The sequence below is a fragment of the Narcine bancroftii genome, chromosome 2, assembly GCF_036971445.1.
Source record: "Narcine bancroftii isolate sNarBan1 chromosome 2, sNarBan1.hap1, whole genome shotgun sequence".
Taxonomy (NCBI): domain Eukaryota; kingdom Metazoa; phylum Chordata; class Chondrichthyes; order Torpediniformes; family Narcinidae; genus Narcine; species Narcine bancroftii.
Window position 1 is genome coordinate 240,529,352 of NC_091470.1, and position 26,646 is coordinate 240,555,997.

The 26,646-nt window shown below is 42.6% G+C and overlaps 1 protein-coding gene across 1 annotated transcript in view; it reads right to left on the reverse strand.

The window, feature by feature from the left end:
* The window catches only part of LOC138755157 (exostosin-1-like), a 149,316-nt gene that overhangs the window by 38,126 nt on the left and 84,544 nt on the right, over nucleotides 1-26,646 (reverse strand). Inside the window, exon 2 of the mRNA XM_069920572.1 lies at nucleotides 16,933-17,026. Within this exon, the coding sequence (XP_069776673.1) occupies nucleotides 16,933-17,026 (94 nt within the window). The remainder of the gene's footprint in view (nucleotides 1-16,932; nucleotides 17,027-26,646) is intronic.

A 26,646-nucleotide genomic window follows, 5' to 3' on the forward strand; every position in this document is an offset into this window, starting at 1 on the left:
AAAAAATTACAATGTTAAAAAGAAGAAAATCTGCCTCACAAAAGAGAGAGTGTAAACGTTTGTAATAATTTACCAATAAAAAGCCACCAATACAAATCAGGGATACAAATTCCATACCAGGTAACTCTCTTAACTCTGTACAATTTTGAGGCTAAATTGCACACAATTATACAATCTGCATTCCTATTGGTATCTTATTTTCTATATCTCTCAGTTTAATCTATACTTTGAGTTAAACTAAACACTAAGCCTCTGGGTGCAGCAGGTAACATGTTAGTAATTGGAGTGGGCAATATGTTGAAATGACGGCGCGTCATGTTGTGTGATGCATGAAGTTGAGAAGGCAGAGTGAATTTGAAAATGGACCAACTGTGATATTGGGAGCAGGTGGTAAGAAGCATAGAGGAAACGGGATGATCTGGAGTCAGTTTGGGAAACTGGATGTGGGCTTTGCATGGTGAATTGGACTGGCTAATGCAGTGCACAAGGTGCAGGGTTGAGTAAAAGAAGACACAAAAGGAGGGTCAGTTGGAGCCAAAGCAGACTTGGATGGAATGTGGCAGAGCAGATCTCAGGCGGTTGAAAGGGCGAAGGGCAGAGTTTAAGCAGATTTCCAAGGAAAGGCGGACCATGCAAGTTGAACACGTGCATGTCAAGATGCTGCAAACCAATGATTTTTGTTAAACCAAATATCCTAGTTATTATGGCAATTAAATCCGACCATTATTGTCATCATGTTTTTATACTCTTCATAAATTTGTTAAAATGCTTTCTCTTTTATCTTCTCCAGGCTGTTTAATGGCCTGTAGTTGAGAGCAGTCATTCTCAACATGGGCCATATGGTCTCACTGGAGGCCGCAGACTGAGGGGGGGAGGGAGGCATGGAAATTGAACAGATTAAACTTTTGAGGATAGAAAGGACTTTGCTGTTAGTTGTCAGGCAATGTGAGATTTTTTACAAGTTTGGAGGAATTTGGAGACAGCCAAGAATTACCTAGATAAATGTGGAAAACTAGCAACATTTTCAGGATAATCCTTGTTTTGACATGATTGCATTTGACTGACATAGAACAAATTTTGGCTATGAATCATTTTCCCATAGTATTCCTCTTTTGTTCTATCACCTTCAACCTTCAATTCCAGGAAATAAGTGCGCAGGCCAAAAAGTTTTGTTCTATATTTCTCGTGTCTGCAAGTGCCTCCATTTTGCTTAGTTTTCTTGACGGGTAGTGAATGTAGCTTTTATTGAAGGTATGAATTCATTGTTTTCCATAAATTTGAGCCGACTTTTGAGCTAATCCTTGCAAGAAGTCTTTTGTTTTGCAATAGTTACCGTAATTTTTGTTACTTTTAGAAATAATTTTATCCACGAGTTCCTTGGCAAACAATGTCGCCAGTATTCGGTGGAATACTTATCTAATGGTTTCATTATATATCTGCAAAACTGTCTCCCCCATGTGAACATAGGCAACATCGTCTTTGACACAATTACTTTTTCATTAAGCTCTTCATTTAGATATCCAAGCTCCCTTTTGGTCCATTTTAATTTTTCTTTGTTCAGCTTCCATCCTACCATCACACCCACAATCCGATGATGGCATTTATTCATTTGTAGATTACCATTCCAAGAACGCCCTTTCTGATGAGATGATTAAGACCTAATGGTGCACAGCCTCATGTACAGCAGGTAGAGCATTAGGACATGGAGCGGGCAAAGAGAAGAGGTGCAGGGTGAAGATGAGAAGGCAAAGGGAAGTGAGAGTAAATCAACACAGACAGTGGGAGTAGGCAGAGGGAGGAGTGCAGAGGAAGGAGCATGGACTGTAGTGGGTTTTAGAAACTGGGTGCTGACTCAATATGGTGACAATGCAATGCACGAGGTGCAGGGTGGAGTTCAAGCGGACGCAAAAGGGTGAGGGGCGGTTGACACCAAAATGGATTTGAGTGGAATAAGGCAGAGCAGAGCTCAGGCAGAATGGAAAGGGTGACAGAGGTGCAGAGTTCAAGAGGACTGCATAGCTGAACACATGTAAAGTGGCTGCAAAACTAGCTTTTTAAAAAATGAATATCCTTAGTTATGACAATCAAATCCAGCAGCATTATTGCCACAATGGCTTTACACTTTTCACAAATTTGCTGTGACCTTTCCACTTTGGTCTTCTTCAGACTGATGGCATGTAATTTAACCATGATGGGTTCTTTTTGTTACTTAGTTCAACGCATCAAATTTCATTTGCCAGTATCTTTAACATTCTTTTCCGTATTTCTTTTTAAAAATATTTTATTTTTGATTTTAAAGATTTGCAAATTCAGTAAAAAATACATTACATTCTTTTTTCATGCAATATGATTTATAGAGTCCATTCCTTCCCCCCCCCCGCCATCTTGCTCCCTCCACTCCCCATCCCTCAAATTATACAAGAATATAAGAACACAAAAACCACATAAATACCAGTGAAATCAATGATCCCCCTCAAAGCTAGGGAATCCTGGATATTAAATAAAAATGGGTGGGGGCTAAAAAAAATATCTGCGCCACATCTCCCAATTCACACTTTTAGTCATTTACCTGCTGGGACAGTTTGTTTTTCTTTTCTCTTACCTGGGGGCGGGGAGGGGGATGTTAGTACAAAATTATATTTGCACACCCATGTGTTTTCTGCATCACTGTGCTCCCTTCCAGCAAAGTTGGAACCTGTTCCAACAGGACAGTTTGCCCCTGAACTAGAGGGGGACTAATATCCTAATATCTTTGCGGGAAGGTTTGCTAGTGCTGCTCCGGGGAAGGGGCGGGGGTTAAACTAGATTAGCAGAGGGATGGAAACTACAGTGCAAGAGTACATAGGGGAGTGGAGGAATAAAAAGATGATGTCAAAAATCACATTTATGATAAGAAGTCAAAGGGTTTGTACATGGTGGAAAATTTCTCAGGTGCATCTATTTCAATGTAAGAAGTATTGTAGGAAAGTCAGATGAGCTTAGGGCACAGATTGGCATGTAGAATTATGACATTGTGACCATTAGTGAAATTTGGTTGCAGGAGGGGCAGGAATGGCAGCTCAATGTTCCAGACTTCCATTGCTTCAGATGCAATTGAGGAAGAGGGATAAAAGGGGGAGGAATGGCATTGCTTGCCAGGGAAAATATCATAACTGTGCTCAGGCAGGACACACCAGAGGGATCGTTTTCTGAGGCTATTTAGGTGGAGTTGAGGAACGAGAAAGGTATGACCACACTCATGGGGCTGTATTATAGACCTCCCAATAGTCAGAGAGAATTGAAGGAGCAAATCTGTAGAGAGAGAACAGACTCATGTAGTATACACAAGGTTACAGTAGTAGGAGATTTTAACTTTCTACATATTGACAGGGTCTCCCATACTGTAAAAAGGCTGGATGGCTTGGAGTTTGTCAAATGTGTTCAGAAAAGTTTTCTAAATCAATATATAGAGAAACCAACTAGAGAGAGTGAATACTGGATCTGCAAATAGGGAACAAGACAAGAGAGGTGACAGTAGTATGTGTAGGAGAACATTTTGGGTCCCAGTGATCATAATGCCATTAGTTTCAAATTAATTATGGAGAAGGAAAGGTCTGAGCCTCAGGTTGGGGTTCTAAATTGGAGAAAGGCCACTTATAAGGAAATAAGAAAGGATCTAGAATGCATGAATTTAGATCAGTTGTTTTCTGGTAAGGACGTGCAAGTTAAGTAGAAGACCTTCAAAGGTGAAATTTTAAGAGTACAGATTTGTATGTTCCTATCAGGATTAAATGTAAAGTTAATAGACTTAGGGAACTGTGGTTTTCAAGGGACATTGGTTCGGAAGAAGGGAAGGGTGTATAACAGGTATAGGCAACATGGAGCAAATGAGGTACTCGCGGAGTATAAAAAATGCAAGAAAAAACTCAAGAGAGAAACCAGGAAGGTTAAAAGAAGATATTAGGCTGCTTTGGAAGACAATGTGAAGGAAAATCCAAAGTGTTTCTACAGGTATATTCAGAGCAAAAGGATAGTAAGGGACATATTTGGTCTCCTCAAAGATCAGAAAGGCCGGCGATGGAGCCAAAAGAGATGGGGGACATCTTAAAAATTTTTTCCCAATCAGTATTTACTCTGGAAACTGGCACGGAGACAGGGAAAGTTAGGAAAACAAGTAGTGAGTCAAAGAATGGACACAGATTAAAGAGGAGGGGCTCACTGTCTTAAACAAATAAGGATGGATAAAACCCCAGGACTTGACAAGATATTCCCTCAGTCCTTGAGGGAGGCTGATGTAGAAATTACAGGGACTCTGGAAGAAATATTTAAAATGTCCTTGGCAACAGGTTTGATGCTGGAGGATAGTTCATGTTCTGTTGTTTAAAAAAGGCTCTAAAGGTAACCCTGGAAATTATAGGGCAGTAGGCCTGATGTCAGTAGTAGGTAAATTATTGGAAGGTATTCTAAGAGTATTTGGAAAGCCATGGACTGATTAAGGATTTGTGTGGTATGTCGTGTTTAACTAATATAATAGTTTTTCAAGGAGGTTACGAGGAAAGTTGATGAAAGGCCTTTGACAAGATCTTACATGGGAGGTTAGTCAGGAAAGTTCAGACACTCAGTATTCATGATGAGGTAGTAAACTGTTTTTGACATTGGTCAAAGAGTGGTGGTGGATGATTGTTTCTCTATCTGGAGGCCTGTGACTAGTGGTGTGCTTCAGGGATGAGTGCTGGGACCATTGTTGTTTGTCATCTATATCAACGATCTTGATGATAATGTGGTAAATTGGCCCAGCAAGTTTGTAGATGGCACCAAGATAGGAGGCATTGAGGACAGCGAGGAAAGTTTTCAAAGCTTGCAGAGGAATCTGTACCAGCTGGAAAAATGGGCTGAAAAATGACAGATGGAATTTAATGCAGGCAAGTATGAAGTCTTGCATTTTGGAAGGACAAACCAGGAACGGGCATGGTAGGACACTGAGGACTGCAGTAGAACAAAGGGATCTGGGAATACAAGATATACAACTCCCTAAAAGTGGCTTCACAGGTAGATATGGGGTAAAGAGTACTTTTGCATATTGGCCTTCATAAATCAAAGTAACAAATATAGGAGTTACAGTGAAATTGTATAAGACATTGGTGAGGCCAGATTTGGAGTATTGTGTGCAATTTTGGTCACCTAACTACAGGAAAGATATTAATAAGATAGAAAGAGTCCAGAGAAGATTTACTAGGATGTTGCCTGGACTTCAGGAACTGAGTTACAGGGAAAGGTTAAACAGGCTAGGACTTTATTCCCTGGAGTGTAGGAGAATGAGGGGAGATTTTATTGAAGTATTTAAAATTATGAGGGGGATAGACAGAGTAAATGTAGACAGGCATTTTCCACTGAGCATAGATGAGATACAAACCAGAGGACATGGGTTAAGAGTGAAAGGGAAAAAGTTTGGTGGGGGACTTCTTTACACATAGAGTGGTGGAAGTGTGAATCACGCTGTCAGATGAAGTGGTGAATGTGGCCTCAATTTCAATACTTAAAAATGATTTGGGCAGGTACATGAATAGGAGGGCTATAGACTGGGTGGAGGTCAGTGCAACTAGGCAGCAAAATGATTTGGCACAGACTAGAAATGTCAAAGGGTCTGCTTCAGTGCTGTAATGTTCTATGATTTTAAATATCCATCTAAAGATTTATTCCAGCAATAGCTGATATGTCACACTTCAACATATAAAAATTGTCTTCCGCACAGCATCCCCGTTCATTAAGCTTTACATTTAGATCTTCTCCCTAGATTGTCATTTTGTTGTGGAGGAGAAGCTTATGTGGTCCTGTGATCCTGAGAGCTATGTTCCTGGTAGGGTTACCCATGGCGGTAAAGTCGAGGGTGAGGCCCATGACAATGAACAATCTAACCAAGTCCTTAATGGTGAAATAGGCAAAGTTACCCTGAACTCAATGGCTGTGAAGGAGGATGAAGGGTGCAACAAATCCATCCGATCCAATCGTCGTGGTTTTCCTGCCATTGGAATTAGTTGAAGTATAATGTGCTTTTTGAGTGCAACATCAAATAAGCGATAAACAAATACACGCTCAGGCATCTTTGCTCTGTGAATGAATGGAATGAAGGCACTCATCCTTGACTACGAAGGATAGCAACAACAACAACAACATTTATATATCCAGGCTCACTTTTTTTTCACTTAAAATTTTCTTTGTTCTGCTGCTACCTTGCCCTGCCCAACTTTTCATAAATTTGGTGAGACATTTCCACTTTTGACTTCCTCAGAGCATATGCTAGCTTGTAATGAAGAGGATGATGCCATCTTTATGTTACTTAGTTCAACCCATGTAATTTAATTTGCCAGTTTTCTAACATTCTTTCTCATTGTTGATTCTTTCACCATATTGACCATTCCCACCCCCACCTAATCTGTTCTGTAAAGTTTGTGATTAGAAAGTTTAGTGAAGCAGAATTGACAATCTAAAGATTGTTTTAGTAATAGGAGTACATTAAAATACCTATTATCTGGCACCTACTGCGATTGCGGATGTTGGAAATGCAAATTTTTCCAGTTGACTAAGATTCACTCTTCCAATGCCTAACTAATACACCTGGATTAAAAATATACCGTTTAAAAGACAAAATGCAGTGCAAAATGTAAAGTAATTTGAAAAACATTAGTAGTAGAGCATTAATGTAACATTCGCTTTAATTAAGTACAGTAAAATCCCTATTATGTGGCACTTAGGGGACTGTGGATGTCGGATATGCAAATTTTCTGGTTGACTGAGACTCACTCTTCTTTCTTTGGCTTGGCTTCGCAGACGAAGATTTATGGAGGGGGTAAAAGTCCACGTCAGCTGCAGGCTCGTTTGTGGCTGACAAGTCCGATGCGGGACAGGCAGACACGGTTGCAGCGGCTGCAGGGGAAAATTGGTTGGTTGGGGTTGGGTGTTGGGTTTTTCCTCCTTTGCCTTTTGTCAGTGACAATGCCTAACTAATACACCTGTGTAAAGAATACATGGTTTAAAGGATAAAAGTACAAAATTTAAAGTAATTTGGAAAAAAAAATCAGTATTGCTGTCTTTAATTATGTAAAGTTCACTTTAATCAGGTCATTCTGATAACTTACAAAATTTAAATTTAAATTTGGACTTGGTCGCTGGTACTGTAACAGTGTTGCACTAACCGCTACGCTAACCGTGCTGCCTTAATAATTTACCCCCTCTTCCAAGTTTACAGAAAAAGGCTTACTAATCAGGCTCTTGGCGCAACTTGATTCACCTCCACCCATGCAAGTGTCCAGGTCAGGTCTTCAGCGCACCCAACTTACATCCACACAAAGGTCCCAGTCAGACCCTTGGCACAACCCGACTCACCTCCACACAAGTGGTGACAGTAAAAAGAATGCACATGAATTAAGGGATTGCTAGTTCATGGGGCAAGCCTCTGTGTTCAACAAACTATCAGCGCTCCCCTGCGCGTTCCATCCACTCAGTCATATTTGAATTTAAAAAAAAATGTATTTCTTCAATTTCTTCTTGCTGGTTGTTTGAGCTTCCAGTTGATTGAATTCTGGATAATGGGGATTTTAGTAAAATATTTGACAATGTCCTCCATGATAGGCTCATTCAAAAAGTCATCCTTCTGAAAGGGATCCAAGAAACCTTGGCTGCATAAATTCGGAATTAGCTTGCCTGCAGAAAGTAATAGTAGATGGGACCCATTCTGCCTGGAAGTCAGTGTCTAGTGTCCTTTTGCAGGGATCTGTTCTGGGAACCCTGCTCTTTGTGATTTTTTTAAAATATAAATAACTTGGATAAAGTTGTAGCTCTATAAAACTCTCGTTAAGACCACACTTGAAGTACTGCGTTCAGTTCTGGTCACATCTTTACAGGAAGGGTGTGGATAGTTTGGAGTGGGTACAGAGATTTACCAGGATGTTTCCTGGATTGGAGAACATGTCATATGCAGCAAGGTTTGCAGAGCTAGGGCTTTTCTATTTGGAAAAACAAAAGATGAGAGGTGAGGAGGGGATTAAATGGCATAGATAACCACCACTTTTCTCTTCAAGTAACAATATCAAATACTAGAGGACATTGGTTTTAGGCGAGTGGAGGAAATTTTAGGGGCAATGTCAGAGGTAAATATTTTTTTTAAAAACTTAAGAGTGTTGGGTGCCTGGAATGCATTGGTGAAGGCTGGTGCAATGGGGACACACAAAATACACGGATGCAAGAAAAGTAGTAGGTTGTGGGTGCAAGGTGGGGAAAAATTAGATTAGAGTTGTAGATTTTTTTTGCTGATAGCTTGAGACTGCCGGGTTGCTTGAATTCCAGATACCAGGGATTTTACTACACTTAGTTTTAGAAAAAACATCTATTATACTGTATCTTTCCACTTAGGACATGGAACACCAAAGATTGCATTTTAAAATAGAATTACTTTTTAAATGGATAATTCAGCAGAATAAAGACTCTAAGAGACTAAAATAATGACAACATTTAAGCTATTTTAGGTCAACAACAAATGTTGGGTGGCCCAGTAAAAAGGACAGTCTGATACTTTGTATATCACTAGAAATGCAGCAAATGTGTAAAAATGTCATACTTAGGCTTGACTTTTCCACTCATTAGATACAGAGGAAGTGATAGACAGGACTAAAGACAAGAGGATTTTTTGAGTTAACAACATTAACCTTAATTCTCCAGGGCAGAATTTTTCTGATACAGGTACACTATCCTTCATCTGGATCCCTTGGGAGACAGTGTGTTCCGAATTACGGATTTTCCGGATTTCGGAAAGCCCACCAGAATTGTGCTGCGGTATCCTCCCCCACTCCCTTCCAGTCGCCCGGACGTCTCACCTGCCCGCAGTCCCTCGGCCGTATCCCCCGACCACAGTCTCTCGGCCGTCTCCCAGACCGCAGTCCCTCGGCCGTCTCTCCCGACCGCAGTCCCTCGGCCGTCTCCCCCGACCGCAGTCCCTCGGCCGTCTCCCCCGACCGCAGTCCCTCGGCCGTCTCCCCTGACCGCAGTCCCTCGGCCGCCAGTTCCTTGGCCGCCCAGCAGTCTATCCCAGTCGCCGGTCCTTCAGCCGCCCGACCGCCTTCCCCGACCGCTGGTCACCCAGCCGCCGGTTCCTTGGCTGCCCAGCAGTCTCCCCCGGCTGCCTGTAAGACTCCCCCGACCACCCAGCAGTCTCTCCCGGCCGCCTCCCCCGACCACCGGTCCCTTGACGCCTCCCCCGGCTGCCGGTCCCTCAGCCGCCTCCCCCGGCCGCCGGTCTCTCGGCCACCTCCCCCGGCTGCCGGTCACTCGGCCGCCGGTCCCTCAGCCGCCTCCCCCGACCGCCAGTCCCTCAGCCGCCTCCCCTGACTGCAGTCCCTCGGCTGTCTCCCCCAGCTACCTCCACCGGCCGCCTGGCAGTCTCCCCCAGCTCCTCAGCCGTCTCCCCCGACCACGGTCCCTCGGCCGCTCAGACATCTCCCCCGACCGCCAGTCCCTCAGTCGCCCAGACATCTCCCCTGACTGCAGTCCCTCGGCAGTCTCCCCCAGCTTCCTCCCCGGCCGTCTGGCAGTCTCCCCCAGCCCCTCAGTCGTTTCCCCCGACCACGGTCCCTCGGCCGCCCAGACATCTCCCCCGTCCGCCGGTCCCTCAGTCGCCCAGACATCTCCCCTGACAGCCGGTCCCTCGGCAGTCTACCCCGGCTGCCTCCCCCGATCGCCGGTCCCTCAGCAGACTCCCCCGGCCGCCGGTCCCTCGGCCGCCCGGCAGTCTCCCCCAGCCACCCAGCAGACTCCCCCGGCCGACTCCCCCGATCGCCGGTCCCTCAGCAGACTCCCCCGGCCGCCGGTCCCTCGGCCGCCCAGCAGTCTCCCCCAGCCACCCAGCAGACTCCCCCGGCCGACTCCCCTGACCGTCAGTCCCTCGGCAGACTCCCCTGACCGCCGGTCCCTCGGCCGCCCGGCAGTCTCCTCCAGCCGCCCGGCAGACTCCCCCGGCCGACTCCCCCGACCGCCGGTCCCTCGGCAGACTCACCCGGCCGCCTCCCCTGGCAGCTGGTCCCCACTTGCCAGATTTTGGAGAATTCCGGATTTTAGATGTCCGGATAAAGGATCATGTACCTGTACTACTAAATTAAACAAATATTAACCAAACATCAAATGTGCCCCATAGAATGGCTCCCAGAAATAATGAAGGATTTCAGGTCCAAAATAATGAGAAACTATAGCAACTGAGAACAAGGTTAAAAAAAGAAGCACTGTAGCAAATAAGGAGACCCAAGATAATAAATCCCAAGGATCTTACTGAAGTAGCTTACTCTGGAGATGATGAATGGTTGTCACCTTCCAAAACATCAAAATCTAGAAAGGTTCCTACAGATTGCAAGGTTACAAAAAATACACCACTACTTAGAAAGAGGAAGAGGAAAAAAAATCAGGGACTATAGTTCAGTTATCCTAATATTAGTAGCAGGGACCATTGGTAACCAAACACTTGCTGAAATAGGATTGGCCAGTCAAAATAGATTTATTGAAAGATTTTTTTTTTTCATTTGGAACTTCATAGAATTTTTTTTTCAGGTTGCCATCTGCAAAGAGAAGGATGAGCCAATTCATGTGGTGCGCTTGGAATTTCTGAAAGCTTTCAAAAAGATGCCATACCGGAAATTATTAAGCAAAACGAGTGCATACTGACCTGTTTGAAATGTGGTCAATGAACTAAGGATCAAGAAAAAAAAGTAATTTTCGGCTTAAGAGTTTGTGACAAGTGGGATGCAGCAGGGGTTAGTGATGGGTGCCCAGCTCTTCATAATCTGGATCAGGGATAATTTGCCATACAGCAAAGCCCCTGATATCTGGAATTCAAGCAACCAGCAAATAAGAGTGAAATAATAGGTAAAAATACTCATTTAAAATTGGCGCGACTCTCTGTTCCACACAACCATGTAATTTCAAGCAATTAGAAAACACACATCCAGCATCTACCAATCCCCATAGGTGCTGGATACCAAGGGGCTTTACTGTACATCCAAGTATGTTGATAATTCAAAGCCAGGTGACAGTGCAAAATATAAGGAGGCAGAGGATTTGGGGAACATATAGAGACTAGGTATATGTTGAAATGGAGTATAATATATGGAAAATGTGAGGTCATCCATTTTGGCAGAAAAATAACAAGGGGAGTATTTTTAAAATGTTGAAAGATTCCAGTTTCTAGTAGGACCCAAGTGTTTTTACTCATGAATTGTTTTATATAAAGGTTCATTAAGTAATTAATAAAAGACATTTTGCAAGAAGATTTGAGTAGATACATTTTGCTCCAACTCTACATAACCCTGCGAGACTGCATCTGGAATAGCATTTGCAGATCTGGCTTCCAAACCCAAAGGATAGATTTTCAATCGAGGGAAATCAGTGAAATTTATTAGACCCTTAGATTGGCAGCTTTATCAATTGAGAGATTAAAGAAACCAGGCTTATTTTCTGTAGAATTTGGAAGAACGAGAGGCAATCAAATTGAAACAAAAATTCTTAAGATACTTGACGGGATGATGCAGACTCATTGTTTCCTTGGTTGTGGCATTGGAACCAGAGGACATAGTTACCAAATAAGGAGATGGGAAAAATTTCTTTACCAAGCAGCAAATTTTTGGAATTCACTGAGAGTTATCGAAGCTTAGTTGCAGAATATATTAAAGGCAAGGAATGTGGGTTTTTTTTTAGGGATCTGGGAAGAGTGCAAGAAAGCACCACTGAGTTAAGCAATCAGCAATGATTTTCCTTAATGGCAAAGCAGGCACAATGCTTAAACGACTCTCGCCTGCTTCTGTTTCTTAAGCTCTTATGACGAGTTCTGCAGGTGATAAAAAGCCGTACTGCACATTTATCACCACAAATCATTTTTCAAATTGATTTTATAACATCCACCATGAACCATTCCTCATTCGAAGTCTGAAAATATTAATTGAATGCCAATCTAATGAAATAAATATAAAACAAAGCATATTAAAATTTTTGTTGCTGCTTATAAATATCATCACATTTATTTTGAGGAACCAATTAAATTTTCAAAACTGCACAAAATCTCTTGCCACCCTGTTAATTAAATATAATTACATTAGTGGGTTGATGACAAAAACTTAAAATTATTTCAGGTTGCAGATTGTCAGAACCAGTAAAGTGAACTGTCACTTGCCCAACACAAACTACCAAAAAAAACTGCTGACGGAGCTACTGAGTAGGCGGTTGGAGGAGCCCTAGGCGGATCTATGGTGATTGAGGCTTCGGTTGGGGAGTCCTCAGCAGCGAGCAGGGCTTCAGTTGGAGCGGCCCTCGGTGGTGAGTGGGGCTTTGGCTGGAGCAGTCCCAGCGGGGGAGCGGTGGGTGGGACTTCAGAGCGGCGGAATTCGGCGGGTCAGTGGTGAGGCTTCAGTGAGGTGGCCTTCGGATCAGTATTAGTAGGTAAATGAAGTCAGCTAGGGCAGTGGATTGCTCCATTTGCAAGATGTGGGAATTTCTGGGACAACACATTTGCCCCTGAGGACTGCATCTGCAAAAGGTGCATCCAGCAGCAGCTCCTGACAAACCAAGTTAGCGAACTGGAGCTGGATGAACTCAAAGAACATTTAGGAGGCAATGAGGGTGATAGAGAGGAGTTTCAGGAAGACAGTCATGTCCATTTCCCCCCCCCCCACCCACCACCACCAAAATCAGGAGGAAGGTAGCGGGGTAACTGTCAGGAGAGGCTAGAGGAATAAGCAGAGAGAGCAGAGCACCCCAGTTTGGATACTACTGGTGGGAACAACCTACCAGGGACTTGTTGTAGTGGTCATGTCTCTGGCACTGAGACTGGGCCATCAGGTCAGAAGGGAGGGAAAACCGGAGAGCTCTAGTGATTTGGGGATTCGAGAGTTAGGACAGATAAGAGACTCAGTGGGAGAGATCGAGAATCCTGGATGGCCTGTTTGCCTCCCTGGGGACAGGGTCAGTGATATCTCGGATCAAGTTCCCGGTATTCTCAGGAGGGAGGGTGAGCAGCCAGATGTTGTGGTCCATGTAGGGACCAATAACATGGGTAGGAAGAATGATGAGGTCCTGCAAAGAGAGTTTAGGGAGTTAGGTGCAAAGTTGAAGGACAGGGTTGCGATCTTAGGAGTGCTACTTGTGCCACGTACTAGTGAGGCTAGAAATAGGAAGTTAATGCAGCTAAATATGTAGCTTAAGAGTTGGCAGGAGGGAGGGCTTCATGTTTCTGGACAATTGAGCTTTGTTTCAGGGAAGATAGGACCGGTTCTAACGGGACGGTTTGCACCTGAACTGGAGGGGGACTCATATCCTTGTGGGTAAGTTTGCTGAGCTGCTCTGGGAGGAGCGGGGGGGGGGGGGGGGGGGGGGGGGGCGGTGGGGTTGAAACTAGTTTGGCAGGGGGATGGGAACCAGAGTGTCAGAGTAGATAGTGAGATGGAGGTGGATAAGGGTCATGCGAGGACAGCATATATAGACAGAAATCAAAGGTTTGAACGTGATAGAAATGTTCTCAGGTGTATTTATTTCAATGCAAGGAGCATTGTCAGAAAGGTAGACAATCTTAGGGCATAGATTGGCACGTGGGATTACAACATTATTACCATTAATGAGACTTGGTTTCAGGAGGGACAGGATTGCAGCTCAATGTTCCGGGATTCTGTTGTTTCAGACAGTAGGGATGAAAGGGGGAGGAGTGGCATTGATAATCAAGGAAATTATCACAGCTGTGCTTAGACAGGACAGCCCAGAGGGCTCGTCTACGGAGGCTATATGGGCAGAGCTGAGGAATGGGAAAGATGTAACAACACTGATATGGTTTATTATAGACCGCCCAATAGTCAGAGAGAATTAGAGGAGCAAATCTGTAAAGATAGCAGACCAATGTAAGAAACAGAAAGTTGTGATAGCCGGAGATTTTAACGTTCCACATATTGATTGGCACTGCCATACTGTAAAAGAGCTTGGAGTTTATCAAATGTGTCAAAAAGTTTTCTAAATCAATATATAGAGATACTAACTAGAAAGGATGCAACATTTGATCTACTATTAGGGAACCAGACAGGTCAGGTGACAGAAATAAGTGTAGGTGAACATTTTGAGTCCAGTGACCAAAATGTCATTAGTTTATGGATAAGGATAGGTCTAGTCCTCAAGTTGAGATTCTAAATGGGAGACAGGCCAATTTTGTGGAAATGAGAAAGGATCTAGGAAAAGTGGATTGGGATAAGTTGTTTTCTGGCAAGAATGTGTTCAGTAAATGGAAGGCCTTCAAAGGCAAAATTTTGAGAGTGCAGTTTGCACACTTCTGTCAGGATTAAAGGCAAAGTTAAAAGGCATACAGAACCTTGGTTTTCAAGGGATATTAGCAACTGATAAAGAGGAAGAGAGAAGTGTATAGCAGGAACAGGCAACAAGGACCAAATGAGGTACTAGAAGAGTATAGAAAATGTAAGAGAATACTTAAGAAGGAAATCAGGAAGGCAAAAACAAGACATGAGCTTGCTTTGGCAGATAATGCGAAGGTAAACCTGAAGGTTTCTATAAGAATGTTAAGAGTAAAAGGATAAAAAGGGACTAAATTGGTCCCCTAGAAGATCAGAATGGTCATCTATGTGTGGAACCTAATGAGAAGGGAGATATTAAACATTTTTGCACATTGGTATTTACTCAGGAAACTGGCATTGGTGTACAAGGAAGGAAGGGAAAAAGCAGTGGTGGCATGGAACATGTAGAGATTAAAGAGGAGGAGATAAATCCCCTGGGCCTGAAATGATATTCCCTCTGTCCTTGAGGGACACTAGTGCCCTGGCAATCATATTTAATATGTCCTTAGCCATGGATGAGGTGCCAGAGGATTGGAGAATACCTCATGTCATTCTGTTGTTTAAAAAAAATACTTCAAAAGTAAACCAGGAAATAACAGGCCAATGAGCCTGATGTCAGTAGTAGGTAAATTATTGAAGGGTGTTCTGAGAGATATACAAGTATTTGGACAGCCAACGGCTGATTAAGGATAGTCAGTATGGTTTGTGTGTGCTAGTCATGTTTAATGAATCATATACCTTTTTTGAAGAGATTACCAAGAAAGTGGATGAAGGAAAGGCTGTGGATATTGTCTACACGAACTTTAGTAAGGTCTCTGACAAAGTCCCAAATCGAAGGTTAGTTCAGAAGGTTCAGACACTAGGTATCCATGGAGAGATTGTAAAATGGATTTGAAATTGGCTGAATGGGAGAAGACAGAGAGTGGTAGTGGATGATTGCTTCTCAGACTGGTGCCCTGTGATTAGAAGTGTGCCTGAGGCCTGAGGATTGGCAATGGGACCATTGCTGTTTGTTGTCTATATCAATTATCTGGATGATAATGTGGGAAACTGAGACTGGAGGTGTTGTGTACAGTGAGGAAGGACTTCAAAGCTTGCAGAAGGATCTGGACCAACTGGAAAAATGGGCCAGAAAATGGCAAATGGAATTTAATGCAGACAAGTGAGAGATGTGCATTTTGGAAGGACTAACCAAAGTAGGGCATGCATAGTAAATGTTAGGGCACTGAGGAGTGCAGAGGAACAAAGGAATCTGGGAATACAAATACATAATTCCATGAAAGTGGCATCATATGTAGACAGGGTGGTAAAGAAAGTTTTTGGCATCTTGGCCTTCATCAATCAAAGTATTAAGTACAGGAGTTGTGATGTTATGGTGAAGTAGTACAAGACATTGATGAGGCCAAATTTGGAGTAGAGGTAGCCCTCAACTTCTGACCTATGTGAGTTACATACAATTGATTTTTTTAAAACTTTATTGAAACTACTATACAAGTACATATTTTGTATTAAAAGTACTGTATATAGTGGTCCCCGTTCCCGGTGGCAGCCCTAAGGCCCCGAGTTATGACCAATTCATTTTACAACCAACTCAGTCCCAATTATGGTTGTAAGTCGGGGGACTACCTGCATTGTGTGCAGTTTGGGTTGCTAAACTACAGGAAGGATATCAGTAAGATTGAAAGAGTGCAGAGAAGATTTACCAGGAGTTGAGTTACAGGGAAATATTAAATAGGTTGTGACTATTCCTTGGAGCATAGAAGAATGAGGGGAAATTTGATAGAAGTTACAAAATTATGAGGTAAATAGAGTAAATGCAAATAGGCTTTTTCCACTTAGATTGGAAGAGATAAATATGAGAGGATATAGCTTTAGGGTGAAAGGTTTAGGAAGAACTTCTTCACTCAAAGACTATTGGGAGTTTGGAACAAGATTCCATCTGACGAGGTAAATTTGGGCTCACCCTTAAGAATAAATTGAATAGATACGTGGATGGTGGAGGTCTGGAGAGTTATGGAATGGGTGCAGGTCAGTGGGACTAGAGGAATGTTGTTTTGGCACAGACTAGAGGGCTGAATGCCTGTTTTCTGTGCTGTAGTTTTATGGAACTCAGCAAGCTGAGAAGCACCTTGTTTGGGGTGGGGGGGTTGGGGGGGGGAGAACAGTCGATATTTTCAGGACAGAACACAGAAGGAAATGGCTAGTATAAAAAGAGGGGAATGAGACAGGGACAGGAAGATGATCGGTGCCAAATGAAGAGGGAGATGATAGACAGATAGATCAAGGGAAAGAGGAAGATGGGGAGTTGGGATATAGCAGCTAGTGGGTGGCAGGTAGAGATAGATAAGGAAAGGAAGGAACCAGGTGGGAATTGAGAGGGTAAAGATAGAAACATTGGCTGGAAGATTATATGGAGACACACAGGTGACAGATGCTAGAATCTGACAAACAAGAAATTGATGTCCATCCAAGTAAAAATAGAATTATGGAACTTGCTGGCCTAAAAGTTTCTAGTGGACAATGCAAATATACATACTGCCAAAGATGCTAAACATGCAGAGCACAACAGCTCTATATTCATTACATTAATTACCTGCAAAGCTTCCAGAAATCGGAACGATCCCAGTCTACGACCCCTTGGAACCAAACAGAAGGTGGAATTGTGCAATATTTCACGATAATCATACCTGGTAAAGAATAATTAAGAACAGTTTATAGAAACTTGTCCAGATAACTTTACCCTCAAACCTCTTCAAAATTATATGTTTGAAAGATTAATGGCAGGCTTTTTTTTTGCTTATTCCTACCTCCTATAAATCACATACAAGGCCAAGTTAGCAAGTCATCAGGTGTCAATTATTTTGGTTACAAACGGAGTATAGTATCTACAAAACTGGCCAAGTACTGGAGATTTTCCTCCCTACAATATAAAACCAGTTGATTTTTTTAAAAAAACTGCCACAACTTCTTGGTTACTTTTTGGTTTTAGTTTTTTCCAGATTTTGTCTATGAAAGTGTCATGCAACTTGAAATTCGTTTTCTCATGTTAATTCAGTTTTAGGATCATTAATCCTGCAAAACAATCACTACACTTCTGATCCTGAAAGTATCTTTCAATTAAGTCATGCTACGAGCTCCAGAATTTGGCCAATAGAATGAGCAATAAACACCAAAGAAGATGCCAGTTCAATCTTTGAACTACAGCAAGTTAACAGGAGTGGTAGAAATGTAATATTTAGCTGGAGGATCATGTCAGATTTGTCCATTATCAAGATTACTTGATTAATCATATTGTAGTACAGGTACATGATCCTTTATCCAGAACCCTTGGGGGAGAGTGTGTTCCGAATTTCGGATTTTTCCGGATTTCGGAAAGCCCACTCGAATTGTGCTGCAGTATCCACCCCCACCCCCTTCCAGTCGCCCGGCCCACCTCCCCCAAACGCTGGTCCCTCGGCCACCTCCCCTGACTGCGGTCCCTCGGCTGTCTCCCCCAACCGCGGTCTCTCGGCCGCCCGGCAGTCTCCCCCAACCGCAGACCTTCGGCCACCCGGACGTCTCCTCTGACCGCCGGTTCCTCGGCTGTCTCTCCAAACTGCCGGTCCTTCAGCCGCCCGGCAGTCTCCCCCAACCGTGGTCCCTCAGCCGCCCAGCAGTCTCCCCCTTCCCCCAAACGCTGGTCCCCACTTGCTGGATTTTGGAGCTTTCTGGATTTTAGATGTCCGGATCAAGGATCGTGTACCTGTACATTGATTCCTACTGCTGGATCTTCCTAGAAGCGACACTTCAATCCATGAAACTTACTACAGGTTGAACGTCTTTAATCCGGTGTCATTGGACCTGGCCATTGCCCAATCGCAGCAGATTCAACCTTTACAGTGCCAGTGATCAGGACCAAGGTTTGATTCCAGTGCTGTCTGTAAGGAGTTTGTACTAACAGTGGCAGATTCAAAATGTGCTCGACTATGGGAGTTTCCGGACCACAGAGCGCCGAATAGAGGTTCAACCTATCCTAGAAATGGGTAACCTTCTTCACTGGAGCCATATAGGTAAAGGTAAAGGTTCCATTATTGCCATTTAGAATGTGACATACATGAAATTCTTTAACATTTGTCTACTGTAAGACAGACAGAGAGTCACCACTTGGTCCAGCGCCCCTTACAGAAACCTACAGCAACTGGTGTTCCAGGCCAGTCTCCCCTCCAAGTATTGACCAGTTCTGAGCCTGCGTAGCTTCCAAGATCAGACAATCTCAGGCATATTCAGGCTATTAGGTTTATTTTTAAACAAGAAATCTTGTTTTTGACAGATTATTTAAAATGTGCAATGTTTAATTAGCTGCTTTCAGGTACATACTCCGCCAAGAATGCGCCTGCAGGAGCAGATGCAGACCTGTGGAATGGTCATTCAGGTGACAGCCCTGAAAGCGCTGCGCTGCCACCTGAAAGGGACAGCTGCAGGAGAGGCGCCTTGGAGTGCACTCCGGCACCTGTCTCTTTGAGACATGTGGGCAGGGGTAGCTAGTGCGGAACATCAGGGCAGAGGTGGTCAATGGGGGACATCAGGGCAGGGGTAGCCTACGCAGGACATCAGGGCTGGGGCAGCAGGCGCGGGAGTTTGGGGCAGGGGCGGCAGGCATGGGACCTTGGGATAGGGGCTGCCAGCGCAGGATGTCGGGGCAGGGGCGTCCCACATCGGCTGCCCCTGCCCTGGCGTCCCGCACCAGGGGGCAGGGGCAGCAGGGAGGGGGGGATGTCAGGCACAGGTCGCCGGCTGATTGTCATCAATCCGCCCCTTAGCAGCTGCTTTCAGGTGGCTGCATTCAGGTATCTAGAGGGTCTTCAGTGCTCCAGCAATTATCCCTCCCAGAGGGTTAGAAAGTGCGCCTCGGAGGCGCCTCTTGCTCTTTCAGGTGGGTACCCTGAGAGTTACATAGGGGTTGAATATGCGGCTTTCCATTGGGGTATTCTGGCCACCTGAAAGAGCCTCTTATTAGCTCAGACAAATGGAGGTGGAACTTGGTTGAAAAGAGTCATTGGGGGGTTTGCTTAAGCCTTGTCCATATATAACACTACTGCAAGCTCTTAACAACTGTAAAATCATCTGATTTAAAAATGTCACATTTAGAATCATTAAATTGATGCATTTGAGGAAAATGAAAAGGAATTTCACTCTCTCAGCACGCTGAAGGCCCATTAGTGGCTAATACCAGGATGCAAGTCGAGACTTGTGCAAATTAGTGGGGCTTGCTTAAAACTTTCAATTCTTTAACTGGCCTGGAAAGCTTTTGTGATCCTTGGAAACAAAAAAAAAACATACAAAGTCGCATTGAATTTGGAGCTAAGCAGAACTTTGCTCTGCACCCAGAAGGTGTAAATCTACAGAGGAATAATGATGCTGAAACTCAACGTAAAAGGAACAAAAATAAATCCTTCCTGCTCACTACTGTCAATGTCAATTTAGTTTAAGGTGAATCAGCAAAAATAGAAAATAAAAATGCAATTACACTAAAACTCCTTGGGTCAAAAGTGGAAGAGAATGGACTCTGACAACACAATCTCAAACTCCCATGCCAATCATTTGTCAAATGACAGCGCAGAGGAAGAAAAAGGGTTATATTGAGAAAATGAACATTTGCATTCATCCCAGCCCATTCAACAAACTACAATCATTTGATTAATGAATGATCTAGAAAGTCTGAGAACGTGGTTTAAAATTACACGATATGTGAAAAAAAATTAATCACTGGCTTAATAGAGGATTTAGCAGCATTTAATTTGCAAGTCTGTATTTATATAGAGTCACATGTCAGAATCATTTGCCAACAATCAGCAGTGCTTCCACTATCATTCTATTAACAGTTCCAAGCAAGTTTCCACCTTCAGTCACCTTCTACCCTCCCCCATTCCACAACCATGGGCTCCATTCATTCTCAGCATTCCGTTACGCTGACAAAAGTTTCAGTGAGGCCAGTTTACTTTGCAAGTGAAGTTAGTAATCTGAAATGGCATGCATTCCTCTCCAAAATTAACAGCTAAATGTACCTTAATCACTTCATACTTACCCTTCAATGTCAGTAACCTCTGGATTTACTCAAGAAAGTTTTAAGACAAGACCCGCTAAAGCTTTTGATTCAGAAAGTAAAATGTGGTGCAGAGAAACAGAACCTTGATGCCACCATATAAAGAATTAGCTATGCAACATCATTGTTGTCCCAGGTAGAATGACATTGCCCTTTATGCTAATTCAATCTGAGTTTTGTTATGTCAGTAATTGATACTTCATAACCTACATGACATTATACAGTGTTACGAGCCCAGAGGACCCCAAAGCCCAGCAGCAATAGAAAGTCACCAAGACAAATGGTTATTTAAACAAAAGTTGCTTTTAATTATCTTTAAACATGAAAATAGAATCAATCTTTAACTTATCACTATTAACTTACTTAACCTCCTTCTAATTTGAAGTGCACGTGTATGTAATGTGTGTGAAAGTTCAGAAAAGTTATTTGGTTCACAGTCCAATCTCACTTCTCATTCCTCCAAGTTCACTGGTTGCAGGCAATTCTTATATTGTGCACAGAATTTTGGTGCTTGAAAGATAAATGATTTGTTTTTCCAGGACATCCACAATAGATTCCTTTTTAATCAGCCACTCCAGTGTCTTGCTGACAAAACTTGCCCCCTTCAGGGTTATCCAGATGATAAACTCTTTCCTTCAGGTCACCACAGAGTTCCTTTTTGTTTTTCTTATTCCAAGTGAAACATTAGACAGCCAGTCCTCTCCTCTTGCATGAACCACAAGGGCTTTGAGCAGGCCATCTTCCAAAAGGGGCTTTCCAGAACTTGCCAGCTTGTCCTGTTCCAGTCCCAGCTGGCTGTAGCACTGTAGAATGATCTCGATCTCTCTCTCTCTCTCTCTCTCTCTCTCTTCTCTCTCTCTTCTCTCTCTCTTAAAGAGAAAGACTCTCTCTGCTTGCAAAACCAAGCTGTACTCCAGACAGAAGGAGGCTCCGACAAGCTCTTTCATCTGTTGCAAAAGCTGTGGAGCCGACATGTCTAGCATTAGCAGAGCTCCAGTATTTCAAATAAGATCTGTTTTAAAGTGTTCATATGTAACCTACTCTAAAAAAAACCTTTCCCAATTTATCTCCCAAAAACATATCTGTCACAACAGCCAATAATAAATAGTTGTTTCCACAGCATTCATGCCAGATTTAAAGTAAAAAGTACTTCTTTGCATTTGAAAAATCACCTAGAAAACTGTTTGCAAACATCCTGAGTCACCTACATTGAATTTTGTTAAATATTGGAGTCAAATTCACGAGAAAGGGGTTTTGAAGTAAATGACTCATTTTTGTGAGGGGCACTGGACAAAGTGGCAACTCTGCCTTCCTTATGGTAGACAAAATTAAAGAATTTCACGTATATTACATTTAAATGTATTATTACGTGACAATAATTGAACCTTTACCTTAATCAATGAACTTGTTCTTCACAGAAAATGATTTGGTTATATACAAAGATGACAATTCCTGACAAAAGCACAACTGGTAAAATCAGAGAAGAAATCAAACATTAAATATGAAATTAAGGTAACCCACTCGTTACCAGGGGTGGGGGAAGGGCATTTCCACAAAACCATTCATATTACAATTTCCTACCACGCAAAAGCCCTTTTCTTGTGAATCTTACATTTAAGTGGAGGTGCAATCCTATAGAATGCTTTCATCTCATTCTGAACTATTTCCGTTGCGATGACAAAGTGACAGAATTGATGTCTTAAAGTGCAAAGCAGGGAAAGGGATGGGATGAAAAGACAGGGTCATGGGAGAAAGATGCTGTAGATGTTCAATGGATAAGGAGTGACAATAAGTGCTGTGACTGTGGAAATGGAAGAAAGGTTAAGGGATTACTTTGAGGGGCTGGTGTAAGAGGTGGCTATGGCTACTGCAGCTCCCACAATGCAGATGTATTCCACATCTCAAATTTTTGGCAACGATTTCTGAATTCTTCAAGGGGAAAATTTAAGTAGCCTGATGATCATAATGTGGGAATCACCCATATATGCTCTGAGATTTCAAGTAATGGTCTTAATTCTATAATCTTAAAGAAAAAAGTAAAATAGCTTGCATTTTTACAAGACCATCTTCCCTTAGATATTTCAAACTGAATTACACTGAGTAAGTTAAATGGATCTGATGTGATTAAATGAGTAAATGTGGCATTGCAAAGTCCAGTTGTACAAATATTAGCAAAACTCTTTTGGTTAACATTGATTGAGAACCCAGGGTTCCAATACAAATCACTAACTGGGAATATTTGCTCTTAATTTCAAATCCATATTTATAAGATTCCTCCACTGAACTGTGTAGGAACATCTCACAGCAATGAGAAATGAACGATCAACTCACTTGAAGAAGAAATCCAAAACAATCTTATCAACAAACAAAAACAAGTGCTACAATACTTTTGTAACTGCAAGAAACTTTCTCTATTGGTATCCTTCTTCTTTCTTTGGCTTGGCTTCGCGGACGAAGATTTATGGAGGGGGTAAAAAGTCCACGTCAGCTGCAGGCTCGTTTGTGGCTGACCAGTCCGATGCGGGACAGGCAGACACGATTGCAGCGGTTGCAAGGGAAAATTGGTTGGTTGGGGTTGGGTGTTGGGTTTTTCCTCCTTTGCCTTTTGTCAGTGAGGTGGGCTCTGCGGTCTTCTTCAAAGGAGGCTGCTGCCCGCCAAACTGTGAGGCGCCAAGATGCACGGTTTGAGGCGTTATCAGCCCACTGGCGGTGGTCAATGTGGCAGGCACCAAGAGATTTCTTTAGGCAGTCCTTGTACCTTTTCTTTGGTGCACCTCTGTCACGGTGGCCAGTGGAGAGCTCGCCATATAATACGATCTTGGGAAGGCGATGGTCCTCCATTCTGGAGACGTGACCCATCCAGCGCAGCTGGATCTTCAGCAGCGTGGACTCGATGCTGTCGACCTCTGCCATCTCGAGTACCTCGACGTTAGGGGTGTGAGCGCTCCAATGGATGTTGAGGATGGAGCGGAGACAACGCTGGTGGAAGCGTTCTAGGAGCCGTAGGTGGTGCCGGTAGAGGACCCATGATTCGGAGCCGAACAGGAGTGTGGGTATGACAACGGCTCTGTATACGCTTATCTTTGTGAGGTTTTTCAGTTGGTTGTTTTTCCAGACTCTTTTGTGTAGTCTTCCAAAGGCGCTATTTGCCTTGGCGAGTCTGTTGTCTATCTCATTGTCGATCCTTGCATCTGATGAAATGGTGCAGCCGAGATAGGTAAACTGGTTGACCGTTTTGAGTTTTGTGTGCCCGATGGAGATGTGGGGGGGCTGGTAGTCATGGTGGGGAGCTGGCTGATGGAGGACCTCAGTTTTCTTCAGGCTGACTTCCAGGCCAAACATTTTGGCAGTTTCCGCAAAGCAGGACGTCAAGCCACTACTCTATTTAATAGTAATAGAAAATAATGATGGCAATATTTTTGTAAATTATAGTAATTACTTGAAAATTATATGCTGCAAATCAGGCAGCAATTTGCAGAGAACATCTTCAAGGCATTCTGCATCACGGTGGATCTTGTCAGATGGTTCCCACAATAGGATACCAACATCATTCACCAGGATGCTTAATCACAAGAGGTTCCAAATATGTACTGAAATTTTACCCAGTTGTTGCTGAGAATAGCCTTCCTGTCAGATTGTTCAAAAACAGATAGGAGTTTCAATGGCTTGACACAATGCACTTAAGGTGCCTGGAGTGAGATTGAAACCATTTTCATTCTTATCCAAAATGTATGCCTACCAAGATGTTTGGAAAGAGAACAGATGCATTATTTTTTGTTATGGTTCACATGAACAGTTACATACCACAATTCTTCGTACTTAACATGTTGTTCTTAGGGACACATACCAAGGCAATCTTCAACTTTGACAGAAGATTATCAACTGGATAAAGATGCACTTTGGTCTGCTGTTAGAAAAATCTATCAATGAATATTGAAAACTGACATTTCAAATTCCAGAAATACATGGTGTGAAATAAAATTAAGCTAGTTTGCAGTTCCCACAAAGTCTCATTGGGGAAAGTTTTATGAATAGTTGCAAATGAATGAACAGTATGTCAAATATGAAATTGGCACAATTTTGTTGAAACGAGTGTGTAAATTTTCAACACAGTAAGCTTTCCAATACTGCAAGCTCTTAAAAGCATTAAAGCAGTTTTTCTCTAGAAAACATTCACAGGTTTAAATAGATGATCCTGAACATGATTCAGCATTTCATCAGAATGGAAAAATACACAGCTCAACAAGATACTCCCAACAGTGTTTAGCAGCCTCTCCAACAGCACAGAAGTGTAGTCAAAAATTCAATAAATCATTGCCTCAAAATAATTCTCCTCCTCCTCAGAGCAGTTCCAAATGTTATTGTTTCCTTACACTGTTACATATTCTATTTGCACTACTGGTGTCTTTCTTACACTATACATATTTTAATTGCACTGCTGGTGTCTTGGAACTGCATTTTTTGAAGTAATATTTTGATAGTATTAGGAGATAAGGTTCACATCTAACATGAAAATTTAAAAATTGCATATGCTGGAAATATGAAACAAAACAAAATTGCTGGAATTCATCAGTTGCATCTGTGGAAAGAGAAATAGAGCTAACGGAGAAAAATTCTGGAAATATGTATTCCCCAACTCATTGTTCTATTCTCCTTTATCTTTCCATAATTTCACCTCCCCCAGGCAGATCAGCTGCAATAAACAACCCTCTGCTGTCACCTGTGTTATTTAGTCTCCACCCTATTTCAGATATTCCTGTTTTCTTAACTCCCGTGCCTGTCTCTGAAACTTAAAACATGTCTGTTTCCTGACTTCTAACAAAAGCTCACTGAATATGGAATGATTCCCTTCACACAGATAATTCCTGACTCATTAAATATTTCCAGCATTGTATTTTTATGTCAGAATGTTCTCAATGGGCTGAATGGTGTTTTCCTCATATTTTAATGGGTGTATTTTCTGGATGCTTTTGGGTGCAGTAGGGAATTGGTTTGTACGTACTCTTGAATGAAAAATCTAATTTTCTTTGAATCATTTATAATCCAGCTGGGGAACAAACTTTCCACATCAATGCTAAAAACATGAAAAACTGTTTTATGATTGCCTGCAGTATGCTAAGTGGATTATTATATATAGAATAATTCAAGTACTTTGTGAAAGTAGCTTCAACTGGTTTACTGTAATGCCAATTAATACACAGACAAGATCAAATGTATTATCTTGAAATTCATGGGCTACTTTAAACCCATAGTGGTACATGTCAACGTGGATTTTAATGGTGGGGGTGTGGGGGGGAGGGTGGTATGTAGATGTGCAAGGCTGTACCCTTTGGCAAGAGAAATTAAAGGCAGATTTTGTAACTGGAGAGAGTCTGGAAGGATCTTGGCATTATTGTACTTCAGTAACAACAAACTAGCAAACAGGTCCAACAAATAGTTCAGGTGGCAAATGGCATTTAAATGAGTTGGAGTTTACATTAAAAAGAGCAACACTGGAACAGTACTAAGGAGGGTGATCAGGCTAATTCCAGGGATGAGAGGATTCTTCTAATAAGAGTCACCAAATAGTACGAGTCTGAATTCCTTGAAATTTAGAAGAATAATGGTGAGCTCATTCAAGTACATTTGAATATATATTCAAAGATCCTAAAAGGGTTTGATAGGGTAGATGCTGGGCTGTTATCACCAGTGAGAGAGTTGCAAAAAAAGGGAGTTTAACCATAAGATAAAGAGCCGGCCATTGACAACAAATGTAGACTTATTTCCTCAGAGGGTGGCGATTCTCTGAAATCCTCTGGAAGCTGTATTTTTAGAAGCATTTGAAGAGAAATTGGATATATATTTGTTAGATGAGTAGAACATAGAACATTACAGCACAGTAAAAGCCCTTCAGCCCTCGATAGTGTGTCCACCCAAATATTCCTTCCAAAACTACTAAACCTTTCCTGCCTTGTGACCCTCTTTTTTTTCATCAATGTGCCTATCTAAGGTCTCTTAAATGCTCCTAATGTTTCAGCCTCCACCATCACCCCTGGCAAGGCATTCCAGGCATCCACAAAAAAACTTATCCCTGATATCTTCCCTAAACTTCCTCACTTCACTTTGTACAGATGTCCTCTGGTGCTAGCTACTACCGCCCTGGGAAAGTGGAGTACAGAGAAATAAATATTGAGAAATGGTACAGAAGAATCAGATTTACCATGGTCATATTAAATGGTGGGGCAG